Source organism: Pelecanus crispus, chromosome 1, assembly GCF_030463565.1.
Source record: "Pelecanus crispus isolate bPelCri1 chromosome 1, bPelCri1.pri, whole genome shotgun sequence".
Lineage (NCBI taxonomy): Eukaryota > Metazoa > Chordata > Aves > Pelecaniformes > Pelecanidae > Pelecanus > Pelecanus crispus.
The window spans coordinates 124301794-124319611 of NC_134643.1; the positions used below are offsets into that span (position 1 = coordinate 124301794).

The 17818-nt window shown below is 41.6% G+C and overlaps 1 protein-coding gene across 1 annotated transcript in view; it reads right to left on the reverse strand.

Moving 5' to 3' along the window:
- HLCS (holocarboxylase synthetase) overlaps positions 1-16686 on the reverse strand; it is a 122366-nt gene extending 105680 nt beyond the window's left edge. The window contains exons 1-5 of the mRNA XM_075710853.1: positions 16465-16686; positions 12818-12970; positions 7424-7586; positions 3618-4558; positions 1362-1544 (exon numbers count right to left, since the gene is read on the reverse strand). Coding sequence (XP_075566968.1) covers positions 1362-1544; positions 3618-4558; positions 7424-7586; positions 12818-12970; positions 16465-16686 — 1662 coding nt within the window. The remainder of the gene's footprint in view (positions 1-1361; positions 1545-3617; positions 4559-7423; positions 7587-12817; positions 12971-16464) is intronic.
- Positions 16687-17818: the final 1132 nt, after the last annotated feature.

The following is a 17818-nucleotide window of genomic DNA, read 5'->3' on the forward strand; positions in this document are numbered from 1 at the left end:
GGATCTGGCAGAGTTTGACACACGTGAAAGGGCAATCATTCAAGGGGAATAAAAAAAAGCTGTCTGCATTTTGCCTAATTTTGATCAATTTTTACATCCAAGATGAGTCGCTATATGAGGGTATTACTTAATGTACCACTAGACAGTTTTGGCAGTATCTTCAGAGACATAGAAAAAAAATGCAGATTTGAATTTACAGATACACCCTTTAATAGTATTTTAGTCAGATTGTCTAGATCTGCTACTGACTTGCCTGCCATACAATGAAGTCACATATCACATATTCCCAATCTATAAATTGTGCAATGCTTATCATACCTACCTTCCAGATTAACAAACAGTGTTTTGAAAAGTACAATCTAAATCTAAAATATCATCCAAGTTATTTTAAAACATTGAGCTGCAATATGTCACTTTGTTCATTGATTGATCCTGTAGCCAAAAAAGGATGTTATATATGATACTGCTGGAAAGAGGCATCCAAGGAGGAGCTTCTATAGTTGAGTTCCCCTAAACACAGACATCTCATTTCTGTGCTAATGTAAGGGTAGTACAGAAAAGGAACAGGAATCAGCCATGTGTGCTAAAAGCAAGTAGTGACAGCGCTATATGGGTTGGAAACAACCACCTCAAAGAGCCTGAGTAGCCTGTATTGGTTTTTAATCACCTACTGCTTCACCCCTTCAGATCAATATAATACAGTTCTCATGTATTTGAAATCATATTTAAAAAAAAAGTTAGAATTACTGCTTTATATGTTCTTCACAATTCTTCATAGCAATGTCTCAAATTGAGAAGTCCAGAATAGTCAGCTGACTATTTGAATTACAAGAAGCTATTCTTTTCCCAGGAAATATTACAACATCCTCAGGAATAAAGCTCTTCATTGTGTAATCACACACTCTTCCCTACTCACTCAGGTCTTCCAGTTTTAGTCTGCCACGCCATTCTCCACAATTTGGGTTTGAACTTTTGTTGCCAGCCTATGCAGAACTTTCTACCTTGTTTTAAAAGAAAAACAAATCCTGTCTTTTAAATCAATTCCTTCTGTAGCTTACCACAGCCTTTTGTTTTGATATTGCAGAAGGATGCAAATAAGCATAAAAGTTCTTAACAGAAATACAACAAATATATCTGAAAAGTTAACCCTGCACAATTTCCCCATGGATAAATTCAAAACGACTACTAGCAGGAAACAAAATAGTGAAAGAATAGAAATTAAACCTTTTGCTTACCTGTAACACAGTTGTAAACCTCTCCAAACAAAAATACCACATAAGAAACAAGGTATATTTAAGTGAACACTGAATTTGTCTTGTAGGGTAAGTCTCAAACAACTGAAATGTAAGCAGAAGCCTTACCTCATCAGAAGAGAGAAGGTAAATAGGTGTTAACGTAGGAATTTCGCTTAATTCACAACTCAGGCCAAGCGATATCAGGATTTCCTTGAGAACTTCATATCTCTTGGTATTGCTTATCTTAAGCAAATTAAAATCCTCTTCAGTCTGGACATCCATAGAATTGATATCCAGTTCCAAGTGTGCCTGGCACAATATGAGCAAGGGGAATTAAAAAAAAAATATATTTTGTTGGTATTACACATTTTAGTGTGGCAGAGAGAGATAAGCACAACAGTTCCAAGAGCAGCTTTGTCCTGACTGTGGTTGCTGAACTATCCAGTGTTACTAGTGCAATTTAAAAGTTTCTCACGTCTTCATCATATCTACACAAGTAGAGGGGGGGTTTATACTAATAAACTAAGGAATACCTATATATTTATAGTTTCTGATTCAGGGATCACAGTTGCCAGTACACTATAATTTTCTCTGAAACCTACACAAAATATCCCTTCTTAATAAACTGGTCTTCTCCTGGAGGAGTTTTTTAAACTTGTATTTACTAACTTAAATTTCTCCTTCTGCTTTTCATGTCTGCTAGCAACCTAGAACCAACAGCAATATTGGTCATATTCTGGCTTGTACAAGAGCAGAATTACATTAAAATTGAAAGAGCTTTATCAGAGGTTGCACAAGACATGTAGAACTCAGGCTGAGCAAGTCCTTACTGTGTCACATGAATTAAGTTGCAATCAGTGCAGATAAAGGAATGCTTCCATCTGAAAGAGAACTAAGAACCCCAGAACATCACCTTGCAGAGAATCACTTCTCAAGGCTGAAGCAGATGCTTAAAAGTAGAAATGAAATGCAGAAAATGAAGAAAAAAAAAAAAATCCCTTCTAGACCTCCTTTTTCGTTTAGTTTTTGTGGGGGTTTTTTGTGTTTGGTGTTTTTTGTGGTTTTTTGTTTGTTTTTTCAATAAGTGTTCCAAGATTTTTGTACCCTACTATATGTATATTAATTTAAGGAAAATCACAAGCTATTATCTTTGTTCATTTCTCCAATTGCGCACATTTTAATTATGTTCTTCATCTTTCATATATATTCTACTTTATTGAAATTCAGGGAAATATGCTGAAATGGGGGCGGGCAGAGCGGAAACAGAAGAGTACAGAAAAAAGGGAAACAAGTCAGTGACAGAATATTTAATGGCTGATGTCACAGTCCCCTGAATAGAAAACAATAAGGCTTTTCAAATCCAGACTGGAAGTCATTTAAAATTATAAAATGACACACTAATCCTTTTAATCTGATTTTTGAAGCTATACTGTAATGCCCTTTTTCTGTGGAAAACCTCTGCAGTATTAAGTTTTACTACAGCAGAAGGGTCAATTTAAACGGTACAGCAAAGCAGGTTTTACCATGGAACTTGCAGAAATGGATAGCAACAGTATCTAATCAATTTTCTAGTACAAGCATACAGCACATGGGTGGCAAAGCTTCCTACCTAAAGCTATAAACATGCTACTATGTATAACAGAGTTTCCAAAAAGCTAGCAGATTTTATCTGATAAACTGATAAGAGACAAAAACACTTCTAAGAAGCCCAATGAATTTTTCTGAATTACATAATTGCTAGAAGCATGTATGCTACCTGATACGTGAGCAGTTAAATTTGAGTGCTCTGGGCTCCTGAGAAAGTTCTCCTGTAACTGAAATATTGGTAAAAATAGGTCCTAGAATCTTTCACGAAGTTTGTTGAGCTATGTCTCCATTATATTCCTCATACTTAATACCGGTAAATAATCTTGCTCTGCTTGTCTCAATGTACTGCTTGAAAGCAAAGACAGAGTCATCCACCAACAACTCCGCTCTTCCTGTTCCCACCTCCCAAAATCTGCCAAATGCACAGTTGTATCACTGCACAACTTCTAGAAGGCAGAAAAGGATAGCTCTGCTCTTGAAGATGCTTGCTTACTATGCAAATCTGCACTCTCTTCTACCACCCACTGTGATCTTGCATGATCTACATGTGCATGGCTACATGGGGAAAACAAGGAAGTGTAACAGCAGTGACATTCTCTACCATTCTTTAAGCTTCCTGAGGATCAAGTGAAAACTATTCTGCATTCAGAGTCCTTGTACATTCACTGAGACATCCATCTATACCTCCCCTTGACAAGCATCCCCAAGAGCATGCAATGGGAACAAGTGAACTTTTTTAGCATACCACAACATCATGTAGCAATGAGCAAATTAATGCTTCTGCATATGCAGTACCTGAGAAAGAATGGCTTCTCCTCCACTGTCTCCGTAAGTCAGATGAACAATAACTGTATCTTTATCAGCGTTATTTAATTGACTCAATGTCTTCACTTTGCTGGTATCTTCCTTCATCACTTCCTCAAAAATACAGCCACTGACCAAAAGATTTAACGTAATTTCAGTGCTGTCCATTTTAGAGACCACTAATTCACGAACAGTCTTCCTTAGTTTGCTTTTTCTCTTTATTTGTATGCCACCAAATGTAAAAGATGAAGAAAAAGCTAGAATCTTTCCACCTTTAGATAAAAACTTCATAAATTGTTTGTGGTTCTCCTCAGAAATAGGTTCCTCTGTGGCAATGATCAACAGCAATGAATTATCAATCCATGGAGCTTTTAGAACTTGTTCCTCATGCAGCTGGTAGATGGTGTAGCTCTCTGAATCAATACATTCCTGAAGGATTGATTTTACCCGCTCAAATTCCACTTTTGCAGTTTCAGAGCCAAGATAAATCAATATATTAGGGGGCTTTCCAGCAAGGTTTACTCTCTTTACTCCTCTTGCTAGACAGTCATCATTCTTCTCTTCCAGTTTGCTATTGCAATCATCTGAAAGTTCTGGAATGTTTTCTGCAGAAGCAAATCTGACCGATTCAATAGTACTGTTTTCAAGTTGCAGGCATTCATGACAGCTGGAAAGATGCAAGTGATGGTGTTCTCCAGCACCTATCTCTTTGTCAGACAGTCTGTTGGATTTATCCTCACGCTCACTTTCTTTCTCTAGCTTGGATTTCTCTTGTCCTGCAGATTCAGCTACTCCTAATGCTGGTTTAACAGTAGTCCCAAAAGTAGCAGCAGGAGTTACTTCATCCATTTGTGTACTGCTTACACTTTGGTCTTTTACAGATGGTGCCACCTGTGCCAACTCCTTCAGAGTAGATTCCTGTAAATAGACAGCTGGAAGAGTTAAAGAATAAGAAAAAGGGGTTATAAAAACAATATTAAAAGAGCTATGATGAATATCACTACCACAGCGGGATTTAGATTTAAATTTCAGTACAAATCATCTATAATACCAAGAATTTCACTTGTTTGACACACCAAATCCTAACTACCACCCCCCCAAGAACACAATAAATTTGCACTCATCACACAAGTCATTTACTCCAATGATGCTCTGTTTCAGGAAAGTCTGAGAACACAACACTCGATATTTACAGGGTGCATTTAAACAAACTAACACCTATCATGAGTGCAAAAACATTTCCACAAAAGTAAAACATGACAGCTAGCGTACACAATGCAGATGTATTCTTAATGGAACAATAGTCTATGGGTGGGAAGGCGTGGAAGTTCTCATGAATGCATCACCTTGTCAGCCTTAAATAATAGCCTTATTTTGCCTGTCCCTCTGTCCCCAGCAAAGGACAAAATGAAACAAGGGAAGTATCTTTGGAAAAATACTTAAGAAGGGCAGGGCGGAAAATTGCTTGCTGCTATTTTGAAACAAACTATTTTGATATAAGCTAATAAAGTGATTATATTGGGTAAGATGGAGCATTGAACCATGTCTCTTGCGTTGCTGAAGGCTGCAGATAAAAGTATGGCACAAGTAAAAGGGAATAAAAAAAAATCTGACCCGCTTTCAGCCTGTAGAAAGGGAGACATACCCACCCATAGCAAGACTTGGGAGCTAAGAATCCGAGGGAAAACTAGCAAATAGGAAGAATTGTTAAACCTTCCCCTTTCTCCCTGCAAAAAGGACGGAAATGCAAAGTTGAAAAGTTTCTGGCAAATACAAGTGAGAAAAGAAGGGAAAAGATTATTATTACTAGTGTGAAATTTGCAGAGCAAACTAAATAAGAAAGAGGAGAGAAAAAAATATTCTTCATAAGGTAATTTTTTTCAGCTGCTGAGACATGAAAATATTTCAGATCAAAGACTACAAAATTTTACTGAAGTCCTCTCCACTCCCATAAGGCCAAATAAACTTACAATGGTTTTGTTTCTGATTTCTCAAAGAAATTCAGTGAGAAGCTTAATTAACAAAATAGTGAACCAGCACACAATACACCAGATCCAAATCCAGTCCCTTTCTTCACTTAACAACACCTGCATTCTCTTGAAACTATATCCCCTTTGCCTAGTTCGGAGCAGAAATTTGAAGCAAGGTTTTCACATCCCAGGAGAATTTCACAGCTAGCAGCCTATATGCTACTCCATCAACAGCCTTCATCAGCCTGTTCTCCTGGAGCAGTTCGAGCATGCACACAGTACCTGAAGCAAAATAAGCCAGAAAACATTCTGAAAAGTAAATGACTGGGGCACTCTCTAAGCTTCCATCCCCTCCTTGCATGACTATTTTTGCAGAAGAGCGCCAAGAGACAGAGTTTCACATCAGATACATTTGTGAGTGTATTCCTACCCTCTTGTACCCTAGCTAGCTGTTCTTAATTTTGTCATTCCCTGACTTCTGCCAATGCACTATGATCTACATTAAAAAAAAACCCCAACCAAGCAAACAAAAAAACCCCACAACCAAACACAAAAAACCCCAAACCAAACCAAACAACCCAACCACCCCCCCCCCCCTTTTTTTTTTGGGGTGGGGTGGGGGGGTGGGGGGTGGGGTGGGTGGGCAGAGAAGAGGATTTTTTTATAGCCCAAATCATTATTTTATTATTCTATGTGACCCACAGTTTTATCAACGCAGCTGAGAAGACACAATTAGGCAGGAAAGAAATGACACTGTTGCTGAATAACAACAAAACAACAACAACAAAAAAAAGCAAGCATGGCCCTACCCCCCAAAAGCTCACTACTTTACAATAGCCTACAGACTGCATATTATGGCACTTTTAGAATGGTGCTGGAAAAAAGAAGATCAAATCTCATGCAGCAAAGGGAGGTGAAGCTTGGACTTCCCACAGCCCAGACAACAATTCCATTTAAGAATGGTTTTACAAGTGCAACCACAACTACTTCTTTCTCCTCTCTGTGGAATTAGCCATGAACTCCCTCCCTGCCTTAGCTGAAACTATTAAACTAATGAGGACACAGTGGCTTGTAGTTTTGATATCATTAAAATCACCCCCTAAAGAAATAAACCATCCACCAAAAACTCAAAATTCAATTAGCAATGACTCCTTCCCCTGGTTAACCCTCTCCCTGTTTAGAAAGCATCTGTGAGGTTTTCTCTCAGTGATCTAAAGGATTAAGATGCTCAAGTTACAGCAATTGTTCTCAGCCTATGTTTAGCTTTGAATACACTTTTATTTCAAATCTGAAAAAAGAGAACATTTGCCTAAAACCTTCTGTATTTTTTTTTCCAAATAGATTAGTTAATCTAACAGACAAGACTTAGAGAAACAGTATTTTCTAACTTCACCTTTGTGACATTTATGCATTCAAGCATTTGCAAAAGGTTAAACACCATCTTAGATACTTGGAGATCTCATCATACTAAGATTATTGGCAGTAGCTTACAAGACATTAAAGAAAAAGAGGGATTTTTATTCCAAAAATCTTTTGATCCATTTTTCTGTTAGTTCTGTTGCTGCATTTGTAAGACATTCTGTAAAGAGAGAAACTCACTCAAAAAGTGGTCTAACTTTTCAAGGTTCTCTATATTTGACAGTATTCAGTATAAAATACAGTAGTGCTACAGAGTGATCAACTGCCTAGAATGACAACAGGAAGAAAACACTGTGCCAAAATAAAAGCATGTTTTTTTATGTAGGTATAAAGGTGATATGCAAAGTGCTAACATAACCAAGAAACAAGCATGTTCTACCATTAAAAGCCATTTGTGAAGATACTTACAAACAATCTTGTGTGGCACCATTCCGTTATCCATTTGAAGCCTGTCTTCCATGAATGCTATTCCAAGGTTACTGAAATTATCTACACTTGCTTCAGCAATTAACTTATAAGGCTCACCAGGTTTATAGGCCAATGGTGAACAATAGTCCGACCATTTCACAATCTAGAATAAAGCATATGCATGTTGTTCAGTTTGAAAAGGTTACAGAAAAATATCAAAATACCAACAGTATTACGAGTCTACAAGATGAACTGCAAATAAAAACTGCCCTTCCTTCCCAAATGATTCTGCTATTAAAAAGCAGCACAACAGTAGGCAGGGCCAACAGAGGGACATTATCAAACCAAAACAGCACAACTGGCAAACCCAAGGACTGGAAGTAATTTTAAAGAAAGTACTTAAAAAATCCCCACAAATAAAGTGTAGCTTCTAGGATTACAGAATACTAAATTGCGGAATCACTTTTAAGACTTGTTTCTGTGATGCCTGATGTGTTTAAAACAACTACTACATTTCATAGTATCATGAGACAACATATCTCAACTAGAGAAGGCTTTCAGTTGACAGATCCTTTCACACAAAAGTGCACCCTCCAAGACTACAAAGGTCAATGTATGAGACTGAATACAACCAAAAGAACCTACTGAGGAAGGGTTGTAGCAAGCAAGTTTCAAGTTTAACTATAAAAGCCACAAGTGGAGGAAAAGTGAAAAGAGTTTTGGTTTCCTTCTGAAAGGCAGGCACATTAATAAAGACTACAAATCTGTCTGCTGACTCATAACTGAAAATGACCCCTTTTAAACCTTATGTTTATAAACCAGCAGTACCTAACAAAACAATATTCAGACAATTGACAAACACAGTGATTTAAGAGTTAATTCTGAAAGCAAAAACCAAATAAGGCACCCAATTTCAGTAAAAAGTGTGTGACTGATACCACAGCCTTTATCCTTTATAGGACACACAAACCAATTGTTCTCCTGTGAAGGCATTTTTAGAGACAATGAAGCACCACCTGCTTTCATGACCTTAAAAAAAAAACAAAACCCGAGCATTCCCCATGTACTATGTTCCAAATATTGGGAGACGAAGTGCAATTCTCACATAGCAACTCCAGCACTTTGACACTGTCATCACAAAACCACTTCCATGAAGTTCACCATTTTATCACTACACACAAGATGTAACACACTGATTAAACACAGTAAGAAAAAACACTTCTTTTGAATGCTCAAAATGAGGGTGAGCTCTTGGATATTTTACTTGTTCATAATTAGACTATCAGCTAAATTCACCGTTTTATCTACTGCAGTTAAGCATTTACACGATATCCAAAAGAATCCATTTCCAACTTTTGACTTTACAGCACTTCCCAAGGGAACAAGCAGAAAGAAGCAGCTCAGATTTCATACAACCTTAATGGTTGCATCTCCTAAGTCATTCTCAAAGACAGTCTCTGATTAGCACAACCCAAATGAGACCATCCAAGTCCACAGTCATATTGGTGGTTTTTGGATACCTAACAAGAAAACTGGCTGGGTATCTTCTGATATATCACCTATACTAACCTTTAGTGAACAAACACCGTTTCAAGAAGAGAAAAAGATAGCAGTGTGTGGACAGTGTGTTGGTGTTTACCACAAGGTCAGCTGCATGCTTTAACTTACGGATTCAGCTCCAACTCTGTAACACAAGAGCAAGTAACAGCTTCAAACTAGCCACACCAGAACACATGGTTAGTGAGTCAGCCCTCAAATTCATGACAGATGTATCACTAGGCTCCTGAACTCCTGGACATAACCACCACTCACTAGTAAAAGCAACAACAGTGAGTTTCTACCTCCAAGACCTTCTGAAAGGTCATCTCCATGACTGTACCACAAAGAAATACCAGCTCCGAAGTTACAGGGCATATTTCTGCGCACACTAGTATTGACCAGTTCTGAAGCAGAGCAAAATCTCCTTCTGGAAGACAGCTATACCAGGCCCTGATAGATTTCAATCACTGTAGTTGGAGCATGAGCCAGACTCCCCCACTGTCACTGAGGAAGTCTGCGATGAAGGCAGACAGAATTGCCCCAAACAACTGCCTTGAGTGATGACCTGGACAACACTATCACTTTGCAGATGGAAGGTATTCCCAGCTGTGTTTAGTCTATTGGTACAACATCCACAGCTGGAAGTCTCCAGTTGTAGTCATAAGGCATAAAACTAAGGCATAAGGGCCTGCTAACTGTTGGCAATACACGATCACCAGTGACGACATGGCAGCTACATTTATGATATAGGATACCAGCTTCTTTCTCTATTTTCCTCAGCAATATGACTCTGGGCTACTCTCTATGGTGGAGGGTAAGAGACTCACACCATACTTAGACATCCTTTCTTACCCAGAGAACAGGCACAAGCAGGTAACACCCACATATCATCTGGAAACTGTGAAGAGGATACATTGATGCTCTTGAGCTTTTTTTCGTGGCACCAAGTAAAACATTAGACATGCTAATAAGTAAAAAGTAGTTTTTGCTTATAGTGCAAATAAAGTGAATACACAAAAGAACCTCACAAAGTAAGGCTGTTGCCAAGACATATGGCCTGTAATCCTGCTCATGCAACAATTGACTTGCTTCACAACATAACAAAAATCCTCAGAAAATATTTTCAAACAGGCCAAGCTTTCCTGCTATGACTAGAAATCTTCATCAAAATTCTGTCAGAATACAAAATGAAAGGCCAGCTCTTAGTAAGAGATGAGAAATTATTTATACTCCTGCTTTCTGGGTCCACCTCAGTTTCAACAGAAACCAGTCACAGATCACTGATAGCCCTACAAAGAATGGCTTTTCTTTCTAGAAATTATCACAGGTCACAGGAGCAATCTGTTCTCACAGCCCCTGTCTATGTCAACAGCTTGCTGCCAGAGGTAGCGGAATTAAAAGCAGTTTGCTAGAAGTGTCATGAAGAACATAGAAGAACAATAAACAAAATACAACAGCAGTCCTTTTCCTCTTTAGTTTCAGTCTTTTGCCCGGGCTATCTCTTTTGAACTTGACAAATCAAATTAATTATTAATGTCTACATAAGAATGCAAATACTTTCCATTCTAAAGAAAATGCAAACAAACCCAACAAGATTAAAAAACTCTGCTGAACAATAAATCCCAGAAGAACAACAAACTAGAGCTTCAACTCAGATGTTTTGTGGACCTGTCTGCTAAAAAAAAAAAAAAAAGTGAAGTAAAAAAATATCTCCCTTAGCCTGCTGTCTGAGTTGGCCCAGCACTCCCTAGGTGCACTCTGAGACAATTTAGAGAGCACAGCAGATATCCTATCTAGTTTATCTCCTAGAAGTAGGGCCCATCTGGATGGATTCCACAGTTAAAGGCAATAAAAACATTTACAGACCAGCTACTGTGTGCTCCAAGGAAACATGAGGCCAGTGGAAGCAGGGTCAGACGACCAGCAGAAAAGGTCTCAGAGTTCTCAGCAAGCTTTCAGTGCCTACAGTCCTCACACTCTGAGCTTTATGGAGATAATGATTTTGCCTGATGCAGCACTTCACCTGGACATCATTGGTCTAGAGGGCAAAGACTAACATGCTCCAAAAGCATGCTCTGTTCTAGAACTGACAGGCCTCCATGGAAGGTAAAGGTACTAAAAATTTGATTGCAGGCACAAATCTGGAATTGTGCCCATTCCCAACCTGTCCTTCTGCTCCTGCACCCAAGTTAGATAAGACTATTTACCAACCACTCTGCTCTCAGTGTTCATTCCAGCAGAGGACTCCTGGATCATCTCCCAGAACAAGTGGCCTGGAAAATGTATGCTCCTCATCCAGGGAAACGGACAGGCCGCGAGCACCTGTCGATGTGACAGCACCTGTCTACGTGACAGGTCTCCTTTAACTCCAAAAAGGAGCTTGAAACCTGATGCCAAAAAGCAAGGGTGACACATGGCCCTTTAGCGTGCTGACCAGGGACCATTCAGGAAGACACCTCATCGACTGCCCCTAGGTGGTGATCCCAGCTTGTGGCACAGCCGGTTCAATGGGAGGGCTCTGTAGATTTTACCGTACCCCAGCGACCAGGCCAGAGGTTTTATTATTGCCTACCCAGTGATATCCTAGCATGCCACGTCTTTGCATTTCTCCTCTTTCCAGTAGGCAATGAGGTCCACTCTGTCCTCTTCACTATGGAGAGCATACAGCACACAAAACTGACTGCCTCAGGAAGGAACTATGACAACCTGTACCACTTAGAAGATTTTTCCTCCCTGCAAAGTAAGTTTATCTTTTGCTTTGGGTTACAGCCTATCACCCCATTCAGACCTGCATCCATGCTGAGACACCTAGGCAGCAAGCATTCCTCATGTGAGGAAAAAGTTATAAAACCAACAAAATTTAGGGAAGAGAGAGAGACATTATCTCAAGTTCATAGTAAGTTTTGATAGGGCCTAGATACTATTTTTATGCATAACCTGTTTAGAGATGCTGTGTGTTCAATAATTCAAGTTTTAGAACATCATCTTTTAAATCCACATCTTTGCACTTTTGATATAGTAGTGGAGAAGACACTTTTTAGATTTCTAAGTATCTAGGACATGAACATTTTTCTAAGTATGCTTGCCATAGGGATTTCAGTACTAGTTTAATTTATATCTTTGGATGCCTCAATAGCATTTGTAAGTATTATGCATTAAAAGGCAAACACAATTTATAAAATTCCAACCAAGAAGTATTGTCATTCTCCCACTGCATTTCATAGAAAAGCAAAGAGATTAAAAGCTTGATTTTGGCCTTACTTCTGCAGACTGACAAAATCATCCAAATGTATAATACTTTAACTTGTACTTATAAATCACAATGAAAGGAAGCTTCCAAGAGAGACTTCTATTTCAATTACAACTGTTCACAACCACTTGGTTGTAGGCTTGAAGAGCTTTTCAGAAATCTTAACATATGCTTGCTCTCTATACTCTTACTGAGGCATTTGTTTCAGCTAGTGTCAGAGACAGGGTAATGAGCTAAATGGACTTCTGATCTGCCTTAGCATGACAGCTTTCAAGCATTTTTCTCCTATTCAGCGTATCTAACCACACATGCCTTATCCAAAGTCACAATGGAATTCTGCAGTTCCCATCCACAGCCAGAGAAGCGTGCTACTAAAAAAATCTCAATAAAATGTCTATGGGTCTGTTTGAAGCATAAAATAGAACTAGAATATTAACAGTGATTCATTTTAATGAAGAGATTACCTTTTTACTCCCAATAACATTATAAACATACAAAAATCTATCTGCCATTGATTTTTTTTTTCCTTCAAGTGTTTTAGCTTTATACTACCAAATGACCTATCTGTACTACTTTCTGTGCACGAAATAAAGAGAACTACTTACCTCTTTTGAAGGGCCAGGTACTTTCTGCAAATTATCTGTCTGAGCTGAAATGCTTTCTGTCACAAAAGCTATATGTTCTGCTTTAAGTAATTTATCAGGATAAATAAAAGGAGAAATGAGAAGCAGACTCCATCTGTTTAAGTCATCAAGGAACTGAAAGAGACAGGAAAGAAAAATAAGTCTGTGTAGCAAGTATTTGATTTAATAATTCATTTTTAAATTATGCCCAGCCTCAGTTAAAATCTGACTCTTCAGCCTTACATGAAGGGGGTCTACCACTTCACACTCCCCACGAGGGGGAATAAAGGGGTAAAGGTCTGAAGCATTAAGCAGGAACACATCAAAAGTAAAACTAAAAGTGACAACCAAGCTTTCAAGCCCATTCAGACTCCAGCTTTCAGCTTCACAGGAAGAGTGCACAAGTGAGCAGGCCATAAGACCCTAGGCCATTGGCACTGTGACAGCTGTGGGCCATTTGCCACTGGCAACATTCCTCATTCAGCCTGATCCTCCTATCCCATTCACACCACAGTTCACCCAGCCTCTGCCTGCCTTCCCTCTTCTCCCCTGACCACACAAACCCATGGCCCTGCTGTCTCGGTTCTGGTGGCTGAAGGGCACTGCCTGCTACTCGGGCAGGGGCTGAGAAAGCAGTCACAACACAAAACCTGCCTGGCCAGCCACTACAGCCCCTCTAACTGGACCGTAGTCCGGGCAGCATTCATTTTATTTGGGTAACAATCCTCCAGGAAACATACAGTCCCACTGCTAAGTCACATACGCTGTCTCTACACCCGCCTGCCAAAAGACCAACCAACCTGTGAGCTACAAGTAACCCAAGAACTATATACTACACAGGTCTAATTTTTAGACCTAATGTACAAAGTTTCAGAACTTCCTTTGTAAAGCTAGCTATATAAAGACAGTTATATTTTGTGGACATGTACAACCTCAGGCCAAATTCTTTAAAAAGTGATTTGAAAAATCTTTAAAAAATACTTGAAATAAAAGGAGGGTTTTGTTTTGGTTTTTTTAATATATATTAAGTCCCCATGCATTTGCACCAAAATTACTCATTCAGTAGGTAACTCTAAACTTAAAGAAATAACTCATTCAAAATAAATTTGTCCATAAGGTAGTCTATCCACTTAGCAGACCATCGTACTAACGTTTCCTTCATTAAATTATAAGTGTTCCCTCTCTTGTCCTCACAAATGAGCAAATAAAGCTCAACAGCTGGAATCAGTAGAGCAAAGAACAGTTTTAAAAACCTCAAAGCTCCTCAATACATAATCTGATCCCACAGCATATTACATTGATTTTTAGATATTGCATTGAACTTAATTTTTCTGCCATATTTTAAAAGTGGCAAACATTAGAAATAGATATTTTCCTACTACTATACTAGAAACACATGCTTTGCATACCTTCAGTAATTTTATGTGGAAACATAAGAGAATTTGCTTATAGCACACTAAATGTGTACATCACATCCAAAATGAAACCGCACGATATTAAGTCTATGGGGATATATTGCCAATCGAACCAGCTTTACTGAGCGAGCACAGAAGCTGCAAGAGTAAACACTGTTGCCTTCCACAGGAAAATGAACTGAACTCATAAAGCTTTATATTACCTTAAGCATCCAATTTCCTTAAAGATCAAACAAACAAAAAAAAACTTTACAGGTTACGATTTGTGACTTGATGGTATCTTATCTTAAGGAAGTTACTGATCACAGTCCAGAGGCAGTTACAGCTACTTGGAAAGTAGCTCAGCTAGCTTCCTAGAAGCAAAAAAAGCAAGCTAGTTAAACTGTCTCTCTCACAGTGTTCACAGACAACGTAGAGAGCTCCATAGTGAATGCTGCCTCTATAATGCAGCCAGATCAGAGCCCTTATATGCCACACTATCGAGGTGCAGCATTGCAGGCATCTTCCACAGGGATTCTTTCAATACATATTTTTAAGAGACAACCACATTTTGAGTAATAGCATTGACTTGATGCCAAACTTCAAGCCAAACTACAGTTCCCTAGAGGGCTTCCCAACTCCCAATAAACACAAATAAACTGACAGGCTTAAAAAATCAGTCTGCATGAATACCACTGCAGACAGAAAAAAATGCGCTTACTGTGCAAAGACCAAGGAGAAGCTATTTCAGAAATGAGCAGAAATGGCGCAAAGAACCGCATAAATTAGTTGAAATATGACTTGCAAAACAATAATCCAGGCCAACTGAAGCCAAACTCCTCTAAACACAGAGACAATTATTTGGTTTTGAAGAGCTTTATCGAAGTGTGAATTAAGTGTTTAACTTCCCTGTGAGAGATTCTGAGATTGTTGTCACCGCTTTTAAGTATGAAATAACCTGCTCATTAGATAGCAAAAAGACTATTTTTGAACGAACTCCATTAGCATTTGTGATGTTATTTTCACTGCGCTGAAAAAACATCCTCTTTTCACACTGAATTTATGAAAAGCTTCTCTGCTTCTTAAAGAGTAGCGCTTAGCCAACGACATGCTTCATACATACATTTCAGTAACACCCACTTAAGTAAAATGTGTAACTGAGATAATTTCCACAAACACACATATAAACATCAGCAAAAAGGAGATCAAGAAGATCCTTATCCACATGAATTCTGGTCTTTAGTGACAAATTTCACCAAATCCAACATGCGTTTAAATAATTCAGGTGATTTGGGGCGGGGGGCTAGGTGCCAGAGGAGTTCCACTCCTAAACCTGAAAGTCAGAAGCAAGCTTACTTTCAGTTTTACTTCATGAGATGGCAAGTGAAACTTGCTCGGTATTTTCCACTGGCATGGGCTACCACGGCCTCACCCCACCCTCCCCTCTCACTGACCATTTGCAAAAAAGTGATATTTCACAGACCTTGGTTTTCATGTCCTTTTCCTCACTTGAAACAACGTTTTGTATTGGGAGAAGCATGCAGCTCTCCATAGCCAAAAGCTCAATTCAGAGTCTGCTACAGGTTCAGCTACGTTTTAATTCTCTGACAGAAACCTTGAAGGCACACGACACACATTTCCAGACCAAAGCCTTGTGTGTGCTAGAAGCATGTCACTAGTATGGAAATACTAACAGGTTCTCCTAAGCGCTCCGATCGCCTTAGCTGCGCTTCACATGCGTGTAGGAAAAAAGCCCACCTTCGGTGCACTCCCTAAGCCAACGATCTATAGCAGCGAAGAGCTGCAGCTACCGCTGTACTGATCTTCTCCCGCGGCAACCACCTGGGGCTTACCTAGGCCCTACCCTTGACAAGCAGGGCTGTGCCAGGCCTGGGAAGCCAGACGAGCCATTTTTTTTCAACCGCAGGTCCCAGCCCGCCCTCACACGCCGAAGGAGAAAGCGCAGCCTCAAGCCCCGCGACCGCCGCTCCCCTTCCCCTCCCCTCCGGGCTCCGCCACCTCAGCCCACGACAGCCGCCGCCGGGGAAGGCGCCGCGTCGCCCCCGCTCCCCTCCCGCTCCCGCTCCCGCTCCCGCCGCGGGGGAAGGGGCGGCCGCGCAGCTCCGCAAAGGCGGCTCGCCGTTGCCACGGCAACGGGGGAGGCCGCTCCCGGCAACGGCAGCTTCCCCGGGCGAAGCGCCTCCCAGGCCTCGGCCCCACGGCTCGGGGCGGTACCTGCGTCTCGTCCGTGAAAAAGACTTTGTTCCCTATCCTGAGGCAGACTCGCTCCTCGGGCGGCACCTGCCTGCGCGGCTGCCGAGCCGGGGGGCCGGGGCAGCGGCAGAAGGTGAAGGAGCAGCGGGAGCGGTGGAGGCGGCGCACCGTGCGGCGGATGAGCGCGGCCGAGCAAGGCCCCCCGCGCGCCCATAGGTAGAGGTACCACAGCGTGATCAGCATGGCGCGCGCGCCCCACGCCCCCGCCGCCGGCTCCGCCTCCCAACGCCCTGAGCGGCCGCCAGGGGAGCCCCGCCCCGCCCCGCCCCGCCCCGCCCCGCCCCAGCCAAAGAGAAAGGGGCGAGCCGGTTGGGCCGGCGGGCCGGCCGCTCTGATTGGCTGGCGGCCCGGCGCGCTCGGCGCCCCGCCCCTTTTAAATGCCGGCGGAGGAGGAGGGGCTCAGCGCGCGGCTCAGGCGGCGGCCGGCGCTGGCGCGGAGGAGCAAAGTTGTGCTTTGAAAATGCAAAGTGTGCTTTGAAACAGCGCGCAGAGAAAATAAAAATCATAAAGAAAAGCAGCAGGCGGGGGGTTGTCTCCTTGCGCCGTGTTAGCTGTCCCCAGGCTCCGGCATGAGGGGCGGCGAAGGGGCGGCCTACGTCCTCTCGCCCCGGGCACCACGACCCGGCTTCCCAAGGGATCCCGCAGCCTCCAAACGCAATGCCGTCCCGACGGACGGTGGTTTTGGGTGAACGCCATGGTTCGGCGTCGTGGTGAGGGGTCGTGGGACCCGCCCCGCAGCCCTGCGTCACGCGTGGCGCCATCTATGACGTGGATGCAACGCGGGGAACTGAACTCACCTTTCCACTGTAAGGATCAGTTCGCTACCCCGTCAGCTGCGTTTGCCCTTGCTGCTGTGGGTGACAGCAAAGTATATATATGGCAGGCAAACCAGTGAGAGCCGAAGTATTCATTGCTTGTTTCCGTGCAGCAACAGGGAAGGATCTCACCTTCCTCAGAAACGGCGCCGCTCTGCCCCCCGACACTATTTCAGGGTCCATGGTATCCTAGAGGAGCAGGATCCCCTCCACGACAGAAACAGAGCAAGGCGCCAGTCACCAGGTCCCATACCTGTTCCAGGGTAGCCAGCAGAGTGCAAAAAGAGTGCATAAATGGATGCATTTGGTTTCAGCCGGTTCGTTGCGTCCACCGAACAAGAAAGATGACGGTCGGGGCTGGTCATTGAAGCCAGAGTGAAGAGCAGCCTGTTGGGGAATAAAACTGTAGGATTTGCATGTGCCATGTGCGCTGCGAATGCAACTTGCCACTACAGAAGAGGCAACAGAGGTAACAAGGTATCCTTTACTCCTCTGCTACA